The sequence below is a fragment of the Artemia franciscana genome, chromosome 5, assembly GCF_032884065.1.
Source record: "Artemia franciscana chromosome 5, ASM3288406v1, whole genome shotgun sequence".
Taxonomy (NCBI): Eukaryota; Metazoa; Arthropoda; class Branchiopoda; order Anostraca; family Artemiidae; genus Artemia; species Artemia franciscana.
This window is the reverse complement of record NC_088867.1, coordinates 35,977,742-36,000,221: the sequence shown is the minus strand read 5'-3', so window position 1 is coordinate 36,000,221 and position 22,480 is coordinate 35,977,742. Positions and strand designations below refer to the sequence as shown.

The window sequence follows — 22,480 nt, the reverse complement described above, 5'->3', positions numbered from 1 at the left end:
AATTTGCAAAAAGTTTGTGAGATTTATTCATAAATGATAGATCAAATAGTATCTTCTTGTAATAATACCCTAAATGTCTTCTTTTAGCCTTTAAAGCTTATTTCATTTAGCTTAAGTGCTATTGAGTAACAATTGTCAAACTTTATAACTAAAAAGCTGTAAATGAAATTTTCTTGGGATGAAAGGACAGCAAAAAAAAAAGAAAAAAAAAGGAAGGCTAATGAGTTTTTTGAAGAAACTAGTTCCTTTGAGGATCTAAATATGAAGGAAACACCTGTAAAGATTATAGCGATGAACAGTGTTGCCTCATTTTGTATAGCATAGGTGATATAGACCAAACTGTTATGTGGAGAGGGCAGGGTATAATTTTGAAGAGGAATTCATCATAGAGCTGCAAACATGAAAAATTGAATTTTTTGCAATAGCTTTCTGTTTTTTTTTTGGAATGGAGCCCTTGGGCATATTTTAGGAGGTAGTGCCACCTGCTTATTGTATGTGCTGATGTAATGTGCGATATAATTTTTTTGCACCAAAATATAGATTTTTCCTAGCTCCTCTGCAGTAATTACATATCAGCAAGTGATCCACCACCAACTCTGCCTAAATTCAACTAAGAGACTTGAAAGAAAAATAATTTTATTCAGAAAGAGTGAAACACCTTTTTGGTTTGGGGGCTAAGATTTGTGAATAAAAAGTGTTGACCTAATAAGCAGCAATAATGACTAAAAGTGTAGATAAAGCTTGGAAAAAGAATTTGAATTAGGTGCTGTAGCTTGTATGGTTCATTTAGAATGTTAACACTCTTGAAGAGGATGTCATTTATTTTTCTCCTATTTTGTATTTTTAGCTTCAATTTCTTGCACAAACATGACTTATATATTGGTCAGAAGTCCTGATTCTGATGAAACTGTGGAATTACCAACAGAAGATGATAATTCTCTGTGTTTAGCTACTCTGACAGCTCAGTTTCCTGATGCTATTGGATTGAGGTACGAATCTCCAGAAACAGGTGCTATGAGAGGACTTAGGGCCAGTGAAGGAAAGCTGCTGCCCCCAGAGGATGGATGGTCAAACCATGTATACTTCTGCACCATTGCCAAAGGTAAGATCTGCTTTCAGAAATTTACCTCTGTTCACAAGAAATGTTTAAATGATAGAAAATTGATTTATTTAAGGACAAATCTTCTACATTGTTTGAAGGGAAGTGGAATGTTTATCCTTGAAAATGTATATTTGGCACTTGTTATTAACCAAGTGACATATAGCAATCGCAAATTCTGTCAGTCTGTTGGTCTGTTGGTCTGTTGGTCCTGGTTTTGCTACTTTAGGCACTTCCAGGTAAGCTAGGACGATGAAATTTGGCAGGCGTATCAGGGTTCGGACCAGATTAAATTAGAAATGGTCGTTTTTCTGATTTGACCATCTGAGGGGGGGGGGGGAGTGGGCGGCCTGTTAGTTCAGAAAAAAATAGAAAAATTGAAGTATTTTTAACTTACGAACAGTTGATCAGATCTTAATGAAATTTGATGTTTGGAAGGATATCGTGTCTCAGAGCTGTTATTTTAAATCCCGACCGGATCTGTTAACATTGGGGGGGGGGGGATATGAGGGGAAACCTAGAATCTTGGAAAACACTTAAGAGTGGAGGGATCGGGATGAAACTTGGTGGGAAAAATAATTACAAGTCCTAGATACATGATTGACATAACCGGAACGGATCCGCTCTCTTTGGGGTAGTTGGGGGGGGGGGTTGATTCTGAAAAATTAGAACAAATTAGGGATTTTTAACTTATGAATGGGTGATTGGATCTCAATGAAATTTAATATTTAGAAGGATATCGTGTCTCAGAGCTCTTATTTTAAATCTCGACAGGATCTGGTGACATTGGGGGGGGGGGGGGAGTTGGGAGGGGCAGACCTAAAACTTGGAAAACACTTAGAGTGGAGGGATCGGGATGAAACTTGGTGGGAAAAATAAGTACAAGTCCTAGATACATGATTGACATAACTGGAACGGATCCGCTCTCTTTGGGGTAGTTAGGGGGGGGGGGTTAATTCTGAAAAAATAGAAAAAACGAGGTATTTTTAACTTACGAACGGGTGATTGGATCTCAATGAAATTTAATATTTAGAAGGATATCGTGTCTCCGAGCTCTTATTTTAAATCTCGACAGGATCTGGTGACATTGGGGGGGGGAGTTGGGAGGGGCAGACCTAAAACTTGGAAAACACTTAGAGTGGAGGGATCGGGATGAAACTTGGTGGGAAAAATAAGTACAAGTCCTAGATACATGATTGACATAACTGGAACGGATCCGCTCTCTTTGGGGTAGTTAGGGGGGGGGGTTAATTCTGAAAAAATAGAAAAAACGAGGTATTTTTAACTTACGAACGGGTGATGATCTCAATGAAATTTGATGTTTAGAAGGATATTGTGTCTCAGAGCTCTTATGTTAAATCCCAACCGGATCTTGTGACATTGGGGGGAGTTGGGAGGGGGAAACCTAAAACTTGGAAAACACTTAGAGTGGAGGGATCGGGATGAAACTTGATGGGAAAATAAGCACAAGTCCTAGATACATGATTGACATAACCGGAACGGATCTGCTCTCTTTGGGCTAGTGGGGGGGGGGGGGGTAATTCTGAAAAATTAGAAAAAAATGAGGTATTTTTAACTTACGAACGGGTGATCGGATCTCAATGAAATTTGATATTTAGAAGGATATCGTGTCTCAAAGCTCTTATTTTAAATCCCGACCGGATCTGGTGACATTGGGGGGAGTTTGGGATGGGGGGAACCTAAAATCATGGACAACGCTTAGATTGGAGGGATCGGGATGAAACTTGGTGGTTCAAATAAGCAGAAGTCTTAGATACGTGATTTACATAATTGGAACGGATCCGCTCTATTTGGGGGGGGGGTGTTAATTCTGATAAATTAGAAAAAATGACGTATTTTTAACTTACGAAGGAGTGATCGGATTTTCATGAAACTTCATATTTGGAAGCACCTTGTAACTCAGATCTCTTATTTTAAATCTCAACAGGATCCAGCGTAATTGGGGGGAGCAGTTGGGGGGGGGGGCGGAAATCTTAGAAAATACTTAAAGTGGTGAGATCAGGATGAAACTGAATGGGAAGAATAAAAACCTTTCTAAGATACGTGACTGACATAACCAGACCAGATCTGCTCTCTTTGGTGAAGTTTGGGGGGGGGGGGGTAATTTTGAAAATTGAGGTATTTGTAACTTACGAAAGGGTGACCAGATCATAATGAAATTTAATATTTAGAAGGATCTTGTGCTTTAAAGCTCTAATTTTAAATTCCGACCAGATCCTGTGACATTGGGGGGAGTTGGAGGGGGAACCGGAGTTCTTGGAAAACGTGAAAATTGGGGTATTTTTATCTTTTGAAAAGGTTTTCGGATCGTAATGAAATTTTGATATTTAGAAGGATATCGTGTCTCAAAGCTCTTATTTTAAATCCCGACCGGATCTGGTGACATTGGGGGGAGTTTTGGGTGGGGGAACCTAAAATCATGGAAAACGCTTAGATTGGAGGGATCGGGATGAAACTTAGTGGGAAAAATAAGCAGAAGTCTTAGATACGTGATTTACATAATTGGAAAAAGCCCACACAATGCAGTCTTGCCTCAAAGAACATATGAATCATGAACAACCATGTGATCCATGTTAGTCCAGAATCACTGGAATGTATTAAAACAAATAAAGTTGTAACCCTTATGTTCCCATCACATACAAGTCACAAGCTTTAGCCTCTGGAAAGATCTGTATCTGGACCATGCTTTTGGGACGGTTTCATGCTAGAATGAGCTTCTTAGCTGCTATTAGACATCTGAAACAAGCTTCTGGTTTGCAGGAAATCTTGGAGCTGTATATGCACTGTACGCCGTACAGCAGATTCTCTTCAGAAGTGTTTTCTTGGGCTATCAGAGCTCACGTCATTGTTGATTTGGCTGTGAATACCTTGATAATGGCAGGAATGTAACAATGTTGGCCCGACAGAAGATTTTGATCAGGTCGGTCTTTGCACCAGTTCAGACGAGCTTCAAGACTCAGCATTTGTCATTGTCTTAAAAGGATGTACTAAAGTTAAACAGCTAGGGCAAGAGCCGTCGATTAACGCGTTTGCAAGCAAGCTCGAGTCCCTCAAAGCTGTCACGGACGTCACGGACTTCAAAGCTATGCATTGATGTTCATATGCTGTCGCTGTTGATTTACTGAGGTCTTCAATTGCGGTAGAAAGAACCGGCAACTAGGACATTCATCTCTACACTGGTAAACAGATGCTTCCGTTCTTCGCATCCTCTAGCCATCACATGTACGTCAAGTCCTACGTAATGTATCTTCAGAAAATGGCCAACCTTAAAGAAACAAATCCAGGTGTTTTAATTTAAAGCAAGCAATTAATGTGATGCGGTGCCCCGACAGATTTAGGGCTGATCGTTCCCCTGACCTGGTCATAGAACAAGTATTAGTGCGCTCTCTAAAAATAGTTGAGGTATAACACGTAGACACGGTATGAGGGAGTTGCAGAGGCTAAAATGGCTTTTATCCGTTTCTGTGCAGGCTGCTGTCAGCCATGCACTCCAAGAACTTACGGGCCTAACATTTGATACTAGTGAGCAACACAAAGACGTTGGGACGACAAGAATGGAACGTGACTTAAGATGTTGAAAAGGTAGTCCACTTTCTCCTGGATTTTTCACCTTTCCCAAAGGAGCCAGTTCTCAGGAATATAATAACTGATGAGATTGTGAGTGAGCAGGTGGACGTAGACGAGGCTATACCAATGGGGGGTGGGAAAACCATCCTTAAAACGAGCAAAAATTAACATAAGTAGGGCTGATAGCCCCGCACCTCCTCCAGACCAGAACATAATTTGTACTTTACTGAAAACAATACACTTTGAATGTTCTCACTTTTTGACTTTAATAAATAAAGAAGAATTAAAACTTAAACGAATAAATATCAGAATATGTATATTATACTGACAATATACAGTTATTTGTTTCTGGGGAGGGGGGGGGCTAATTCCGAAAACCCTGAAAAGACTTGTGTCATTCATTAAGTTCACGAGGACAGAGCAGATCTTTACATTTGAAAGAGCCAGCATTAAAATCAACATAGGACCTCCATTCTTTACTTGAGGCGCTATGTAACAAGCAGAATAGCTAGTTTTTCAAGTGAACCTTGCCCAATTTGACATCAAGCAGTTGTGACTGCTTAAAGTACCATACCAGACCTGCAGCTGAATATTATATATTCAAAATAGTTTCAATATATACCAAACAAACGCTCAGTTATCTGCCCTTCTATTTCTGATTTTAACAGCCCAGGGTATAATGGGCAACAGTGTCCGAATCACCCATACCAAACGTCAATTTTACCTTAGTATTTCTGGTCTACATAAATACTTTTGCTTCTTTACATGTTTGTTGTGCGTTTTTCAAATAAAGCCAATATAATGAAATTAATGCTGGTATAGTGCAAATTATGTTCTGGTCTTGAGGAGGTGTGGGGGTTGTCAGTCCTACTCATGTTAATTTTTGCTTGTTTTGAGTTTTACTCGGTTATTTATTGTAATTTCTGTTCGTTTTGAGTTTAATGTATTTATTGATAGTGATTTGTGGTTATTTTACGCTTGGAAGATTGTTTGACTTAGTTTTTGCTCATTCTTGGCTTAATGGAGCTCTTTACTTTTTTTTGAAAACTTTTTTTTTTGTGGAAAAAATTTTTTAAATTAATTTCTGTTCATTTTTTATTGACATAATTTTTTTTTCATTGAAAAAAATGTCGTATATCTTTTAATTTTTTTTTATAAGAATCCATGGTATAGGTTGCTCTTTGTATGTTGGAGAAACTTTTTACTAATTTTTAATCCTTAAAAAAAAGTATATTTTTTAATTTAATTTTATAGCTTCTGAAGTTGACCTGAAACATAAGACTTAATATCATTCCCAAAAGATTATATCTACGCTCTTTGACAACCTGGATACACTTATACTGTTTTTATTTATTTGAACTGTAAGAGCAGAAGTAGTAATAGTAGTATTTCGAAAATTTTTAACTTAATACCCCCAGTCGTTCTCGATATATTGCAGAAGTATCTTATTGGCAACTATAAACACAATGCCTTTTGATTAATTTTAAAGAAACATTTAGTTTTAAAGTATAATGGCCAATGGCATAATTGTGGGGTTTGACGTGCCTAATATCTCTAAAGACATAGTTGCTGGACTGTTCTACTATGCTGAACAAAATGGCTGTCCCGCAATTTTGACTGGATGTGTTTGGAAAACGAATGAGCTTGAGGGAAAAGCTGCTTGCCCTCCAATCTCTTGTTACTCTTAAAACGGGCACCAAATACTTGCACTGTAATTAGAGTGCAGGGGGGGGGGGGAAATCCCACCTTTATATATCTAGTAAAAACATTTTAAACAAGTGAATACAAAGTCATAACATTTTATATGTATTTTCATTTTAGTAAAGTGCAAATTATGTTTTCGTCTTGATAAGGTATAGGGGATGTCAAAGGCATAATTTCCAGAACTTTCAACTGCGTGGAACAAAATGGCTATCTCAAAATTTTGATTAGATGTGTTTTGGTAATGGGTGACTTTGCTTTGACTTAAAAAGGGCACTAAAGCTTCTGATTACCAATCCAATGACCCCTCTCCGAAATTTATATGATTACCCTCTCTATATATATACTTTATATGCCCCCAGGGCACAACTTACAACCCTTGTCCTGTGGGCCATAGATATAATTTCCGGACCTTTCAATTACGTTGAACAAAATACTATTTCAAGATGTTGATTGGATGTGTCTGGGGAAATGGTGGGCGTTGGAGGGGGGTTAGTTGCTGTCTAATAGCTTCCGACTATTAGAAAGAGAACTGGCCCTTTCAATTTCCAATCGAATGAGCTGTTTTTGAAGTTACTAAGACAAAAAGGGCCATCTCGAAATTTGTATCAGATGAATTTCAGGAAAACTCGAGGTGTGTGTGTTTGGGGGGGAGGGGTATCCATTCTCCGATCACTCTGAATCTAGAAAAGGGCACTAGAACTTTTGATTACCAAACCAATGAGCCCCTCTGAAGTTTATGCGATCACCCTTTTTATATATACCTTATATGCCCTCAGTGAATAACTTAAGACCCTTGCCCTGGAGGCTGCTGGTGGGGGGGGGTGGTGTCATCCTCAAAGTCATAAATTTCATTCATTTCAATTACGTTGAAGAAAACGGCTATTTCAAAATTTTGATTAGATGTGTTTTTGGGAAGGGGGGCTTGCTGCCCTCATTAACTTTCGACTATTAAAAAGGGCATTGGAACATTCAATCTCGAATCAAATAAGCTGTTTTTGAAGTTTCTACGACAACAAATGGCCATCTCAAAATTCTTATCTGATGCAGTTTGGAAAAATTACGAGGTTTGGGGGGGGGTATCACCCTTCGATCAAACTGAATCTTAAAAAGGGCACTAGAAGTTCTGATTCCCAATCCAATGATTTTCTCCGAAGTTTATACAATCATCGTTTCTATCTATACTTTATGTGCCCACAGGGCGTAACTTTCAACCATTGTCCTAAGGGCTAGTGGAGGGGTGTCATTCTCAGAGAAATAATGTCCGGACCTTTCAACTACGTTGAACAAAATGGTTGTCTAAAAATTTTGATTGGGTGTGTTTGGGGAAATAGTGTACTTGGGAGGGCGGTTAGTTGCCCTTCAATCACTTTCGACTATTAAAAAGGGCACTGGCTATTTCAATTTCCAATCAAATGAGCTCTTTTCGAAGTTTAACGACAACAAATGGCCATATCAAAACTTCTATCACATGTATTTTGGGAAAATACAATGTTCGCATCACTCTGAATCTTAAAAAGTCCTCTAGAAGTTTGATTACCAATGTAATGAGCCCCCTCCGAAATTTGTACCATCGTCCTTCTATGTATACCTTATATGCTCCCAGTGCATAACTTACAACCCTTATTCTGAGGGCTGTGGGTAGGGTTGTCATCCTCAAAGACATAATATGCGGACCTGTCAAGTATGTTGGACACGATGGCTATTTCAAAATTTTTATTGTGCGTGTCTGGGGGAATGGTGGGCGTGGGATGGTGGGGGTTATTTGCCCTGCAATCACTTTGGACAATTAAAGACGGCACTGGTTCTTTCAATTTCCAATCGAATGAGTTGTTTTGAAGTTACTACGACAACAAATGACCATCTTAAATTTCTATTAGATGTATTTTGGGAAACACGAGGTGTAGGGGAGGATATCCTCCCTCTGATCACTCTGTATCTTAAAAAGGGCACTAGAATTTCTGATTACCAGTTCAGTGAGCCCATTCTGAAGTTTATACGGTCGCCATTTCTAACCTTATATTCCCCCAGGGCATAACAAAACCCTTGCCCTGAGAGCTGTGGGAAGAGGGGTTTTGATCATCAAAGACATAATTTCTGGACCTTTCATTTGCGTTGAACAAAACGGCTATTTTGAAATTTTGATTAAATGTGTTTGGGAAAGTGGTGGGCGGGGGTTCATGGTTTGCTGCCCTCCAATTACTTTCGACTGTTGAAAAGGACACTGATACTTTCAATTTCCAATCGAATGAGCTGTTTTCGAAGTTTCTACGACAACAAAAGGCCATCTCAAAATTTTTATCAGATGCATTTCGGGAAAATACGAGGTGTAGGGCGTATCTACCCTCCTTCAAAGACACAATATCTGGGCCTTTCAATTATGTTGAACGTAACGGCTATTTCAAAATTTTGATTGGATGTGTTTGGGGAAATGGTGGGCGTGGAGGGGGGTTAGTTGCCCTCCAGTCATTTTGACTATTAAAATGGTCACAAACCCTATCAGTTTCCTATCAAATGAGCTGTTTTTGAGGTTTCAACGACAACGAATGGCCCTCTCAATTTCAATCAGGCGCATTTCGGGAAAGTACCAGATGTGGGGGCTGGTTTATTCACCGTCCGATCCCTTTGAATCTTAAAATGGGCACAAAAAGCTCTGATTAGCAATACAGTGAGTCCCCTTTCCAGTTTATACGATCATCCTTTTTATATATGCCTTATATGCCCCCAGCGCATAACTTATAACCCTTGTCCTGAGTAGTGGGGGTATTGTCACCCACAAAGACATAATATTCTGGACATAATTATGCTGAACAAAATGGCTATCTCAAATTTGGATTGGATGTGGGAAATAGTGGGCGTGGGAGGTGGGTCAGTTGCCCCCCGATCACTTTTGACTATAAAAGAAGGGACTGGCTCTTTGCATTTCCTGAGCTGTTTTTGAAGTTTCTACGACAACAAATGGCCATCTCAAAATTTCTATCAGACACACTTTGGGAAAATACGAGATGTGGGGTTATCCACCCTCAGATCACTTTTAGTCTGATTACCAATCCAGTGAGCCCTCTCCGAAAATTATACGATCACCCTCTGTATTTACCTTATATGTCCCCAGGGCATAGCTAACAATCCTTATCCTGAGGGCTCTGGGGGGTAAGACATAATATCCGGATCTTAGGTCAGGATGGAGGAAGAACTTGTGTAGCTGTGTAAGCCTCAGGTGGCTTGCTGCTGCGGTGAGTTGTTAGTAGTAGTAGTTTCAGTTACACTGAACAAAATGGCTATCTCGAAATTTTGATTCGATGTGTTTGGAGAAACGGTGGGCGTGACAGGGGGGTTATCTGCCAACCAATCATTTTTGACTATTAAAAAGGGTACTAGCCTTTTCAGTTTCCAATCGACTGATCTCTTTTCGACTTTTCTAAGACAACAAATGTCCACTTCAAAGTTTCTATATGATGTACTTCGGGAAAATACCAGGTGGGGGGGTATCCACCCTCCAATCACTCTGAATCTTGAAATGGCCCTAGAACTTCTGATTACCAATCCAACAAGCCCCCAGGGCATAACTTACAACCCTTGCCCTGAGGGCTATGGGGGGGTCATCTTCAAAGACATCATTTCCGGACCTTCAGACTACTTTGAACAAAATGGCTATCCCAAAATTTTGAGTGGATGCGTTTGGGGAAATGGTGGGTGTGGAGGTGGGTTAGTTGCCCTACAGTCACTTTTGACCATTAAAAAGAACACTAACCCTTTCAATTTCCAATCGAATGAGCTTTTTTCAAATTTTATATGACAACCAATAGCCAGCTCAAAATCTCTTATCAGATACATTTTGAGAAAACACAAGGTGTATGTGGGCGGGGTATCCAGCCTCCGATCACCCTGAATCTTAGTGCTCTTTTTAAGATTAAGGGGGATCGGAGGCTGGATACCCCGCCCACATACACCTCGTGTTTTCCCGAAATGCATCTGATAAGAGATTTTGAGCTGGCCATTGGTTGTCATACAAAATTTGAAAAAAGCTCCTTACAACTTACAACCCTTGACCTGAGGGCTATGGGGGGGGGGTTTATCCTCAAAGACATAATATCCGGACCTTTCAATTACGTTGAACCAATAAACTATCTCAAAATCTTGATTGGATGTGTTTGGGGAAATGGCGGGTGCGGGAGGGGGTTAGCTGCCATCCAATCACTTTTGACTATTAAAAATGGCACTAGCTCTTTCATTTTCCAATTAAATGAGCTGTTTTCAAAGTTTCCACGACAACAAGTGGCCATCTCAAAGATCTATCAGATGCATTTCGCGAAAACATGATGTGTGGGGGTCGGTTTATCCACTCTTAGATCACTGAATCTTAAAATGGGCACTAAAAGTTTTTTTTTCAGTCAAATGAGCCCCCTACTAAGTTTATACGATCATCCTTTCTATATATACCTTACATGCCCCCAGGGCATAAACTTACAACCCTTGCCCTGAGGGTTGGGGGTTTGTCATCATCAAAGACATAATATCCAGACCTTTCAATTATGTTGAACAGAATGGCAATCTCAATCGTATTGAGATATATATCTCAATACGATCTGGATGATCGTATGAATATTCATCTATTCATTCATTATATTCATATTATATTCACCTTCCGGATGAATATAAGGAATATACCTTATATTCCTCCAAGGCATAATTTACAACCCTTGCCCTGAGCCGGGTGGATGTCGTCCTCAAATACATAATTTCCGGATCTTTCAACTACGTGTAACAAAATGCCTATCTCAAATTTTGATTGGATAATTGGTGGGCATGGGAGAGGGGTTAGTTGCCCTCCGATCACTTTGAAATATTATGGAGGGCACTAGCCCCTTCAGTTTCCAACCGAATCAGCCCTTATTGAAGTTTCTTGGACAACTCCTTCTTCGACAAATAAATAATACATTGTGCCCATATCTCTGTTTACTTAGGCAGTGCTATTCTGCTGCCTATGATATTGTAAAGACTCCAACTTTTAATTGAGTCCTAGATAAACAAAACAAGAAAAAAAAAAAAAAAAACAGAGCGACCTCTAAAAATACATATATTTGTCAAACGAATTTAGTATAATAATTTTTGAAAGAGGATTATTTTCGTCCTACTTTTTCCTTCATTTAAATTGGCAACTAACAAAACGTTGAATTTTCAATTGATAGTTTTTGAATCAATTTGTTTAGTTTTCAGCAAAGTGTAAATCTAACCTTGTTAAGGGGATGGGGTGGGGGAGGGAGGGTTAGATATTTACCATAAAACAAACTGCTTGTCACTGTAAAATGAAAACCAATATAACTCTAAAAAAATAAAGAAACAGGACAAAATAAAAGATGTAAAAGATTAAGATGAACGTCACAAATAACAACATAAAAAGTTTAACACATGTAACTCACAAAGTTTTGTGATGCATTAACTTGATCTAGATAATATCAAGTACTCACCACATGGTTCAGAAACGAATCTACGCTAAAAGAGTCAACAATTGAAGAAGGCAGGTTTTTCTTCAGCTCAGTTACCCCTTAAGTAACTGAAAAACACAAATTAAAATCAAGTTGCTGACATCAAGCCATGGATAATAGGAGAAAAATCCAAGACAGAAAAATAGTCTATCATCCATCCATCCTTGGGCAGAACTAAGGTAGATAGTCATAGAACTAATTGATGATCGGGATTTTTGGGTTGACTCATGACGGATAATGTCGACTGGACTTGTATGCAAAGGGGGGGGGGGACTGGATTGGCTTGGACTTGCTGTTCGGTTACCCTGTAAACAACTGAAAGTTTGCTTTTTTTTCTTTAATTTGGGCTGTCAGTGTAAAGTTTAGAAAAGTAAGTTGCTGGAAAATTGAACTATGACGACTAAAATAAAATAAAGAGTTATTATCCAAATCGATTACACATATAATGTCGCTTTGGAGGCACAATTTGGGATTCTGAGACTGATTTGGTACTTGCTTAAAATTTTGATTCAGTACCATGTGGGACTGTGGGGTGCTTTGGAAATCAGGTTGCCCTCCGGTTGATTTTGACCTAAAATGAATGGTACAACTTTAAATTTCCGATTGAATGAGTCCTCTTCAAAGTCTTTGTGACCATTCATCCTATATGGCGAGGCCAGGAAAGAAAATGGGGGAATATCACTCTTTACTGAACCAACACTATGACATGAAATGTTCACTTTTGTTTTCCAGGTATCAAACGAAAGGTAGATCAAGATGTAGATGTAGCAAGTTCAGCCAAATCCAAAATGAGGACGGTTGATCTCATTGTTTTGGGTCTTCCTTTTTCTTGTGATGAATCCACAATGAGGGAGTATTTTTCTCAATATGGTGAAGTAGTAACTTCTGAAATTAAGAAAGATTCGCACACTGGTAAATCGAAAGGCTTTGGATTTGTTCACTTCAAGGATTTTGACAGTCAGATACAAGTTTTAGCCAAGAAACATTTTATTGGCGGTCGGCTTTGTGAAGTCAAGATACCTAACGAAAAGGTTAGTATTAATCAATCAGGATTTTTTTTTAAATTGTTCTTTCTAGTCAGCTTTGCATGTTTGCAGGATTTTTCTTCTTCTTCTTTTCGTCCGTAGGATAGAAGCATAGCTGCATCCTAGGCATTTTACCTGTTCAAATAACACCTTTTTGATCATGTTGATACAGGACAAGTTGTGGTAACATGCCCATTTCTTGTTAATTTTGGGTGAAATAAACTTCTTTGCCAAACGTAGTTTCTATCCTCTGGGAACTTAAGGTTAATTTTTGTTCAATCAGTAAACAATAGAAACTCACATTTTGTCAGATATTGCTAGTATTATAAAATTACTAACAGTCTTTGTCCGTGAGGACAGGGGCTCGTTCTGGTGTCTCTGGTTATTTGGTTTGGAACAGGGGTCAGTGGCTTGACTTTAAGCTCAGCCAGTGTCGACCTAGTTGTCAATGGACAGATAGAGAAATTTGGGAAAGGTAAACAGGAAGGATATGTGAAAGTGAAAGCACAGGAAGAATGCCCCCCATGCACTTCCTGGCTGAAGGATCATGAAACGGAGATCTACACCGTCGATAAGGGCCTATTAGGTCCAGTGCTCTATTTAAAAAAAAAAAATCTGAATTGTTGTTTTATTAGCAGCAGAGATTGTCGAACTACAAGTATAACGCAAAGAAAAAACAAAAATATGCTGTCCTATGAGCGTCTTACACGTGCTGATCCTAATAATTTGACAGTGAAATACCCGCTTTAGGTGGTGTTGCATAACGTCGCATAATTGTTTTCGAATTTGTGACTGGATGAGAGTTTCCGACATCGTCACTTACATAAGTAGATTTTTAATTAACTACCTAAAAATACAAAGGCCACCTGCTACAATCAGAATTTATACCAATATTTTAAAGAGATTCAAAAAAGATTTAGTATGAAATTTCAAAACAAAAGTAATGAAACTTACGGATGGGGTACTGTCAAAACAAGGCATCCATTATCATTTCAAACACACTAATAGCAACGTTATTTAGTAGTCGTTTGATGTTTAATTTCTAGTTTTTATTCAGATCAATTAACATTTTTGAAGGGCCAATTTATTCATTATAGATAAACAAATATGGACCAGTTTAATGACTTCAGCACGATTTTATGACGAAAAAATAATAGTTGAAAATAAGATCTCTTTTGTGGGCTTTGGGATTTTTTTTTGTTTTACTTTGGAACATTTTCTATAGTAGTTTTATTGCCATCATTTAAGAATATGGTCGAATTTGTCATATAGTAAAAGACCTGGGAATTGAATAATAAATACCAGAAGTTGTGGAGGGATTTAGAATACTTCTAGAAGTTAAAGAACTTGTGAACTTCTCTCCTAGACAGTTATGAAGAGTTATGAGACTAAAACAGTATGAAAATGATTGAAGTTTTTGAGATAAAGATGTTAGCTAAATGAATAAATTTTTAAGGGTTTAGATAGTTCAAGGGGCAAGAACAAGAATGAAAATCAATGTCAGGAAGACTAAGTCGCTTAGGCTAGAAAAAAACTGACACTGGAGATTTGACGTTAGGTAACATTGATCTGCTACAACACTGCATAAAGCTATGATCACAGCTATCTTAAGTATCTAGTGTCTTCAAAAGTTAAAGTATGTGTTTTCTTCTATTGTTGTTCAATATTGTCTTTTATTTAGACTGAAGCAGAAGCGTCCCATCGATTGTTTGTCGGGCAGTTAAATCCAACAATAACCGAAGACGATTTAAAAGAATATTTCTCAGAGTTTGGAGCAATTGCTGATACCTATATACCCAAAAACCCCTTCAGGTAAACTTCGATTTTTCTCTAACTATAAAAAAAGAAAAACTGCTTGGTAGGTAAAAAGGGTATCTTAAGAGTCAAAGAACCATCTAAATGCAGTCTCTTAGAATATTTTTTTTTAAGCAAGTGAATATATACAAGTATCTTCATGTTTCAACTGCAAAAGTCGTCCGTTATACATAAACTTTTTCAACTTTAATACATTTCTTTTTCAGCCGAGAATATAAAATGCAGATCGCAGATCTCAGAATATAAAATAACAGTTCCAAATTATATAGAAATCTAAACCAAGTTTATTTGGTTTTGATTTCCTAAGAGAGCTAGGATGCAATATTGGGTCTAGTTTTGGGTATTTATACATACCTGCAGAGCCAAAGATCGTCGAAATTTAATTCAAGCTACAAAAGGAAAACCAACATTGCAGCCTAAGCATTTATAAAGCAATAAAAAATGATCCTAATCTTCTTCTGATCTACACTAAACTTTAGAAAGAATATTCCTGTAATAGCTTGGAATTTAATTGGGAATTGACTAAACTCAAAGAGACCACTAGAAATTATAGATAGCTCGCTTTTCTATCAAGACTTTAGGATGCTTTAAGCTTTTGAATATCGGGAATTTCGTAAAGTATGGAACTTTAAAGCCTGTTAGCGCCTGGATCCTAAAGGTTTATTGTTGAATAGTTTATTGGGCAATGTGTCTTTGACTGAAGGTACCTGTCTAACAAATATCAAACTAAAATGCTTTGGATGTTTTTGGTCACTTTCTCGGTATGCTACTAGGGAAGTGACCACTCTCATGCGATAAGTTCCAGGTAAATTAGTCAGAAAATTTTCAAGTCCTAGTTTTCGTCTACCCTGCTATATTCTATGGGCTGTTTGCCCTGCTGCTTCGGACCTAGACTCATATTTGCCCCCTTGTTGCCTGTGTATGTCTTTATGATTAAATATTTACGTATTATGATTAAATCATCTTAGAACTGGAGAGACCAGGTTGTGATGTGAAATATCAGGTATTGGATAGAATAGTTAGAGCAGCTCTTTCGCTCTGCCATGGAAACGCAGACGTGGAACGAGGATTTTCCTGCTCAGCTCAGTAATTTTGATCACTACCATGCAAGCCCGTACAAAAGAGTGGGCCCTAAACGCAGAAGCTTTTGTTGCTGATGCTATAACAACAAACCCGACCTTATCCCGATCGCAAAGAAGCTGTTGTGTTTGATCAGATCAATTAGAGCTAGCTATGAATTCTACCTTGTTGGATGAAAACAGGATGAATTGGAAATAGAAAAGCTTGGAACTGAAAAGAAAGATGCTGCATTGGCAGTCGAGGACCTGGTCCAGAGGAAGCAGAAAATATCGGAGCTAGAATCAGACATTTTGCAAAAAAAGAGATGGTTAAACAGAAGAAAGAAATCGGTGACACCGATCTGAAAGAAGCAGGAGAACGTCTGAAGAAAGCAAAAGAGTAGAAGGACCTTTTGAACATTGATCTGTTTTAAAGCATGCTGGAAGCAGCACCAGAAGCTCGTTCAAAAGAAAGGGCAAATTTTGCTGAATCTATGGAGGAACTTGTTTTGAAAAGGAAATCAGAACTGAACGATTGCCTTTCAAAGAAGTTTAAGGAATAATGACGCTAATTGTGTTAATGTAATTCTACCAGTGATTTGTTAGGCCTCCTCATGGACGCCAATCGTGCGGTTTATTGACTGTTCGCAAACATCCAAAAGAAGTGACTGCCGTCGAGGTCTCATATCATGGAAACTTTACCAAATGTATATAATTTAGTTACTTTTATTTTTTTTTACTCGAGAATAATGCAAAAAGGTGAAGCGGGGGAATGTTTTCTTTGCGAAGGAGAAAGCTTAGAGAGACACCCAAATTCGATGTAAAGCACTTAGAAGTTTCATAAGTTCACTGTTCGTTTTCACTGTTCACTCTTCACAGTTTCACTCTTCACAATTTCACTGTTCATTTTTTCTTGAAAGTTTTACGAATTCAAAAAGACAAAACAAGAACAAATGCAAACTTCTACTGAATTCTTTAGGTCTGGTTGAAAAATATTTCTCTAGTACTAAAAAATCACGAGTCCTCCTAAAAAAAATAAGATTTTTATTTTTTGCATTGTATTTTTAACTATTAAATTCTTATTACAATTTCTTGGCACATCATTTTTCTTAGCTTCAGACCAAATAATAAGGAACGGTTTTAGTTTTAAAATATCTTTGAAAAAGAAGATTTCCCAAATATATGTAAACTTTTCTTCCAACTGATAAAATGAACTTGATACGATTCACATATGTGGAATCCTGTCCAAAGAAGAATCTTATTCACTATTAAAAAAAAACTTGAATTGTCAGTTGAAAATTTTCAATCGGATTGAATGGCAAAACATCTAAGGAGCATAACTTGTAAAATGCATATTTTGTCACTCTAACACTTGATCCGGAGTTATCAATTAATTGATAAATTAAACGAAAACTTACCAAGTTTGAAGTTTGATTGTAATTCTACTCCAAAGAAGGAGCGCCAGCGTAGCTGAGAGTTCAACTGAGATAGACGCCTGCAATCGCCTCAATTGATTAAAACCAAAACCAGTATTTTAAAGTCGTTGTAGTATGCGGTGGTTAAGCTCATAATGAAACGCTGAGAGTTCAACGGGAAGGGAAATTGGGAGGGCAGTTGAACTCTCAGCTACGCTGGCGCTCCTTCTTTGGAGTAGAATTACAATCAAACTTCAAACTTGGTAAGTTTTCGTTTAATTTATCAATTCTACTTCAAAAGGAGTGCCTTAGCTTCGCCTCGAGTTAAACTGAGATTTTAAAGTTCAGCATGAGCTAAACCAACACTAATGACCGATAGTAGCCCTATTCAATAAAAAGAGGCCGCTGTACAAAAATTCATTTGTAGTAAGATTATTCAAATATAACAGAATGCGCTGAGTAACTTCAAAAGACAGATAACTGTTTTCCACTTTCAATTGGTTTATTATAGAACCTTGCAAACGTTTTGGCATTTGTCCAGCCTATATATCTTATGATTTGGTTCACATCAACTCCTCTTGCTTTAAGGTGGGACGTTGAGGCAGACCTCAATCATCGGATTGAGTAACTATCCAGCAGAGTAACTGTGAAACAAAAATTTATGTTGACACTATGTTTACCTTGAATGAATTAGGAAGTAGTTGATAAGATTCGTTTCGAAGAGACAGTTGTAAATTTTGTGTTGGAGGGGGGGAGTTTTCCGATGAGCACCGTTTATGGTGCTATGAGCACCATAAACACTGGTATCTATACCTGCAAGAAATAACACTTCTTTTATCCATCTAGAAATAGATGACTTGGACGCAGCGGTATAAGGCTTACGATATGTAAGAAAAAGTGCGTCGTCTCTATTCAGGTATGATGTCATTCTAATATACCTAGCTAGGTGCGTCACCGGACAAAGGGACGACTCTTGAAAAGGTCGAAATTTAACTACTGATTTGTGGTTGCCCGGTTTCGTTGTTTTTAATAACACATTAATTTGAAAATCAAAACTTCCATCGTCATTATGTATCATATTATTAAGTGACAAACTGGCCAACAACTGAACTCTTTCACAAGCCGATAGAATCAATAAAACTGCTAATTTTTGTGTTAGTGTCTTTAATTTAAAATTTTCGATATCCCAAGCTGGCAATCTAAATAGATCAAATATACATTTTACATCCCAAATGCTAGAAATCTTGGGTAGACTAGGCCTTCTATTAAAGACACCTCTCATGAATTTCTTGGTGATGTGATTACTGCCTAACTGAAGGCTTGGTAAAATTGCGGATCCAAGACCTGAGTGAAACAGCTCCGTAAGAAAGGTCAAAGTCTCCGGTACAGTTGCCTCCAAGGCCTGGATTGTGTTTCTTCCACAAAAGTCGATCCATTTTTCAATGTAAACCCTGTACTGGCGCTTAGTTGAATCCCGCCATCCATCCATGAAAATATCGACTGTGGAAGGAGAATATCCTTGGTGGTGAAGCCCTTGCCGAAGACGACACAAGCTGCTAGGCGTAACGTTTTGGACAATGGATGGTGTAAGGTCGATTTCTGTGGAAAAGACAAAGTAAAAGTATCATTTGGTAAAAGTATAGGAGTTCCTATTAAGAGCTTTAATAGTAAGGGATACCAAACTTGTGCGGTCCAGTTTGGGAAAATCAAAATACCAGTTGCCTGATCTGTCTCTACCTTCTGAAGGGTCCTCAGAAGTAAGCTAAATGGGGGGAAAGCATAAAAGAAATGAAGCTCCCAACTCATTGCAAATGCATCTACGAAAAAACATTCTGGATCTAGTTTCCAAGAAACAAATGGTTTAATCTGAAAATTTAATCTAGTTGCAAACAGATCAATATCCGTCGACTGACATACCAACGAATTCAAAATAATGAATATTCTAGAATCCAATTTCCATTCTTTTTTATTATCAAATTTTCGAGATGCTTTGTCGATATTAGCAACTCCTGGCACATGCTCTGCAGATATCCACCCTTTACCCTGCAATACTAGCTGTCAGATCCTATTTGCGAAATAGTTAAAAAATTCAGATTTTGTTCCTCCCATTTTATTTATATAAGCTACTGTGGTTATATTATCTGAACGCAACCGGACATGAATGCCCTTAATATCCTGAGCAAAACACTTTAATCCCAGATAAACGGCCTTCGTTTCTAAAATATTGATGTCAAATCCCTTCTCTTCTGAGGACCATTCGCCTGTGGCTGTTCTCATGGAATATTCATCCACGAGTGCCCAGCCTAATTTGGATGCATCACTACACAAATATTTGTCAATTGACCTAGGCTCAATTGCTTTAGAAGCATGATTGGCAATATTCAACCACCAATGCAATTCCGAAATTACATCGGATGTTAAAGTTAGCCTAGCCGCAAAATCACCCTTCGCGTGCTTTAGCGCTTGAGTTTTCAACGATTCCGCTTTCCGGTAATATAAAGGCCCTAATTCCACTGCTGGGAAGGTTGAAACAAGAACACCTAGAATTTCGGCCAAATTTTGAATCGTAGTCGATTCTTGACGAAGAATTTTTGAAACTAAATCTAGAACCTTTTTAATTTTTTTTCCGGCAGGGAAATACGCATTAATCGCGAATTCTAGCAAAAAAACCAAGAAATCCTATTCTTTGACTTGAAATGAGAACTGACTTCCCTGGGTGAATTACAAACCCCAGCTCTGACAGTAATTTCACTGTTTCATAGACATTGTTTTGACATTCTAAATCTGACCTTCCCAGAAGAAGGGTATCGTCTAGATAAACAATTGACAAATAACCTTTTCGTCGAAGAAGGGAGGAAACGGGTTTCATAAGTTTCGTAAGAACCCTTGGGGCAGATGATAAGCCGTTTGGCATACATATGAAAGCATAACAACAATCTACTTCAAAACAAAGGCACATTTGATCATCAAAATCAACAGGGCATGAATAATAAAAATCGACAAGGTCAACAGAGGCCATATAACAATTTTTTGTCATTAAAAGAACCGCAGACTGAACACTTTCCATTTTAAAATGGTAATATTTAATACTTTCGTTTAGTTTTTTAAGATTCAGAATAAACCGAGAAGACCCATCTTTCTTTGGGACCGTAAAAACGGGAGAAACACAAAGTATTTCTTTTATTCTGAACTCGGGTACTTTAATAATAACTCCTTTATGCAATAAAATATAAACTTCTTTTCGTATAGCCTGCATTTTTTCAGACGTAAAACTTTTGTTTTTTGTTACCAAAGCTTTTAATGGTCTTTTCTCGAATTCAATCTTATAGCCTGAAGCCACAATATTCAAAATATTCAAATCACTTGTTATTGACTGCCAAACTTTGGGAACAACAATTTTATCTGTATTCGCAGGCCTAGGGTGGCGCTCAGATAAATCTTTTAGCTTCCCTATTTCCAAAGGCTCGGAGAAAGCTCTATTTGCGACTTTGGCAAGTTTTTTATGGATCTTGGGACCCTCTTTGTTACCAGAACGTTCCTCAGAAATCTTTTTGAATAGAGATTCATTTGACGTGTTTTCTTTTAATCTTCTACCTTTTCGCTTTTCCGGAGAAGTCTTCCGCTTTTTGTCATGGATTTTTACGGGCTCACAGAGCCCGTAAAAATCACAGAGCCCGTCTTATGGTCCTAGAACCTATTTGTGGGCTCCGAGAGCTAGATTTGTCGTTCCTAGAACTAATTTCAGGGCTCCGAGAGCCATATCGAGCATGAGTTTGAAACTCTGGGCTCTGAGAGCCATTATTTGTTCTATGATCACTATCACTCTCACTTGGGAGTATTCTGCGACGCGAATGAGCTTTATATCGCCTTCCACGTTCATAATCTTCATCAACTAAACTGTCCAAGAGTCCAATCACTATTTCACTGTCACTCATTATTTAATCTGGTCTGAATCAAAGCGAATGCGAATGTCAACTGGTTTTGGTCAATTGAGGCGATTGCACGCGTCTATCTCAGTTTAACTCGAGCCGAATTAGAATTAGAATTATCATGACTTACAAATATATTCATATATAATGAAAACAAGAGGTTTTGTTGCACGAAGATTACGTGAAGTTCCTAATTATTGGTAGATTTTTGTTTTTCGAACTTGAGGCTCCTAAGTCTGGTGCCTCCTCCCCATCCTCCTAAAGAGACCCTCGATCCGAACGGGAGCAGGAAATTACTAATATGTATATACTAATATGTAAAGTGATATCAGAGATCACTACTCATGATTTATTTTGCTTGAATTGAATTTTTGCGATTCTGGTAACTCAGGCTAAACGAGTAATAGTGTCTTTTTGTTTTTTGAAGATGTATAGCAGTACTAGTCTGCGTGTTAAATGACAGCGTTATTTCATTGTTTAAGGGCTTGCCTTCAAAAACAAAATATATTAGTGATAAATCTTGCTATGTCAATTTTTGGGTTGCGACTTCCTGAAACCATAGCTCCAAAATAAAGACAAAAGAAGTAGTTGTCCATCTTGAGAATGTCTTAACAGATGAATAATTCTGCAGTTTTTATTTCTGGAAGTCAGGTTCTCCACGATAATAATGGTGGTCCTGGCTTACCACCCTGTTTCGGGCTGAAGTTTTTAAGGTTAAAAATTCGAATCCAGTTCACTGAAATAATTTACCGGAAAAGAAGATTCTTCAACTCCAATAATGTGAATATTGTTCTACAAATTGCTTTGCATATGCACCTCTAATCTTGATAATTATCATATGTTTGGGTTTTTTATTCATACTAATCGTTTCTTCTTGTTTTAGGGGTTTCGCCTTTATAACGTTTATAGATCCAAATGTTGCTGCTCTGATTAGTAAAGGAGAGCATGTTATAAAGAACAACCGGGTGAAGGTCCTCGAAGCAACACCCCGATTAAGCAAGTCAAAGGCTGTTGAGAAAAAAGAGAGAGAAGGGTACTATGACCGCAACAATGGAGGAGGACAATGGAGGAAAATGGAGGAGGATCACTATTCTGGTAAAGGTTCCATCACTGCGTTTCCAGGAGATAGACATTGATATTGTTAGACTACTGGCCATTTGGAAAAATGAAATTATTCCCTCAGACAATGTTCTGATAAGAAAATATGCCTTTTGCCATCTGGTACTTGTAAACAGAATTTACTGGCTGTTGTTAAGTGTTTATGGTAATCATAAACACCGGCCCTCCCAAAACTCGGGATAGGGAAGAGGGGGGAGGGGTCCCAGGCGCCAAAAATAACAGATAAGTGCAGGTTTATCTTAGTT

At 38.0% G+C, this 22,480-nt stretch overlaps 1 protein-coding gene across 3 annotated transcripts in view; it reads left to right on the top strand.

Moving 5' to 3' along the window:
* LOC136027335 (TAR DNA-binding protein 43-like) overlaps positions 1–22,480 on the top strand; it is a 38,464-nt gene that overhangs the window by 8,747 nt on the left and 7,237 nt on the right. For all 3 annotated transcript variants that reach the window (XM_065704476.1, XM_065704475.1, XM_065704477.1), the window contains exons 2-5: positions 848–1,102; positions 12,607–12,905; positions 14,581–14,711; positions 22,000–22,211. In XM_065704476.1, the coding sequence (XP_065560548.1) occupies positions 868–1,102; positions 12,607–12,905; positions 14,581–14,711; positions 22,000–22,211 (877 nt within the window). In that variant the 5' untranslated portion in view covers positions 848–867. The remainder of the gene's footprint in view (positions 1–847; positions 1,103–12,606; positions 12,906–14,580; positions 14,712–21,999; positions 22,212–22,480) is intronic.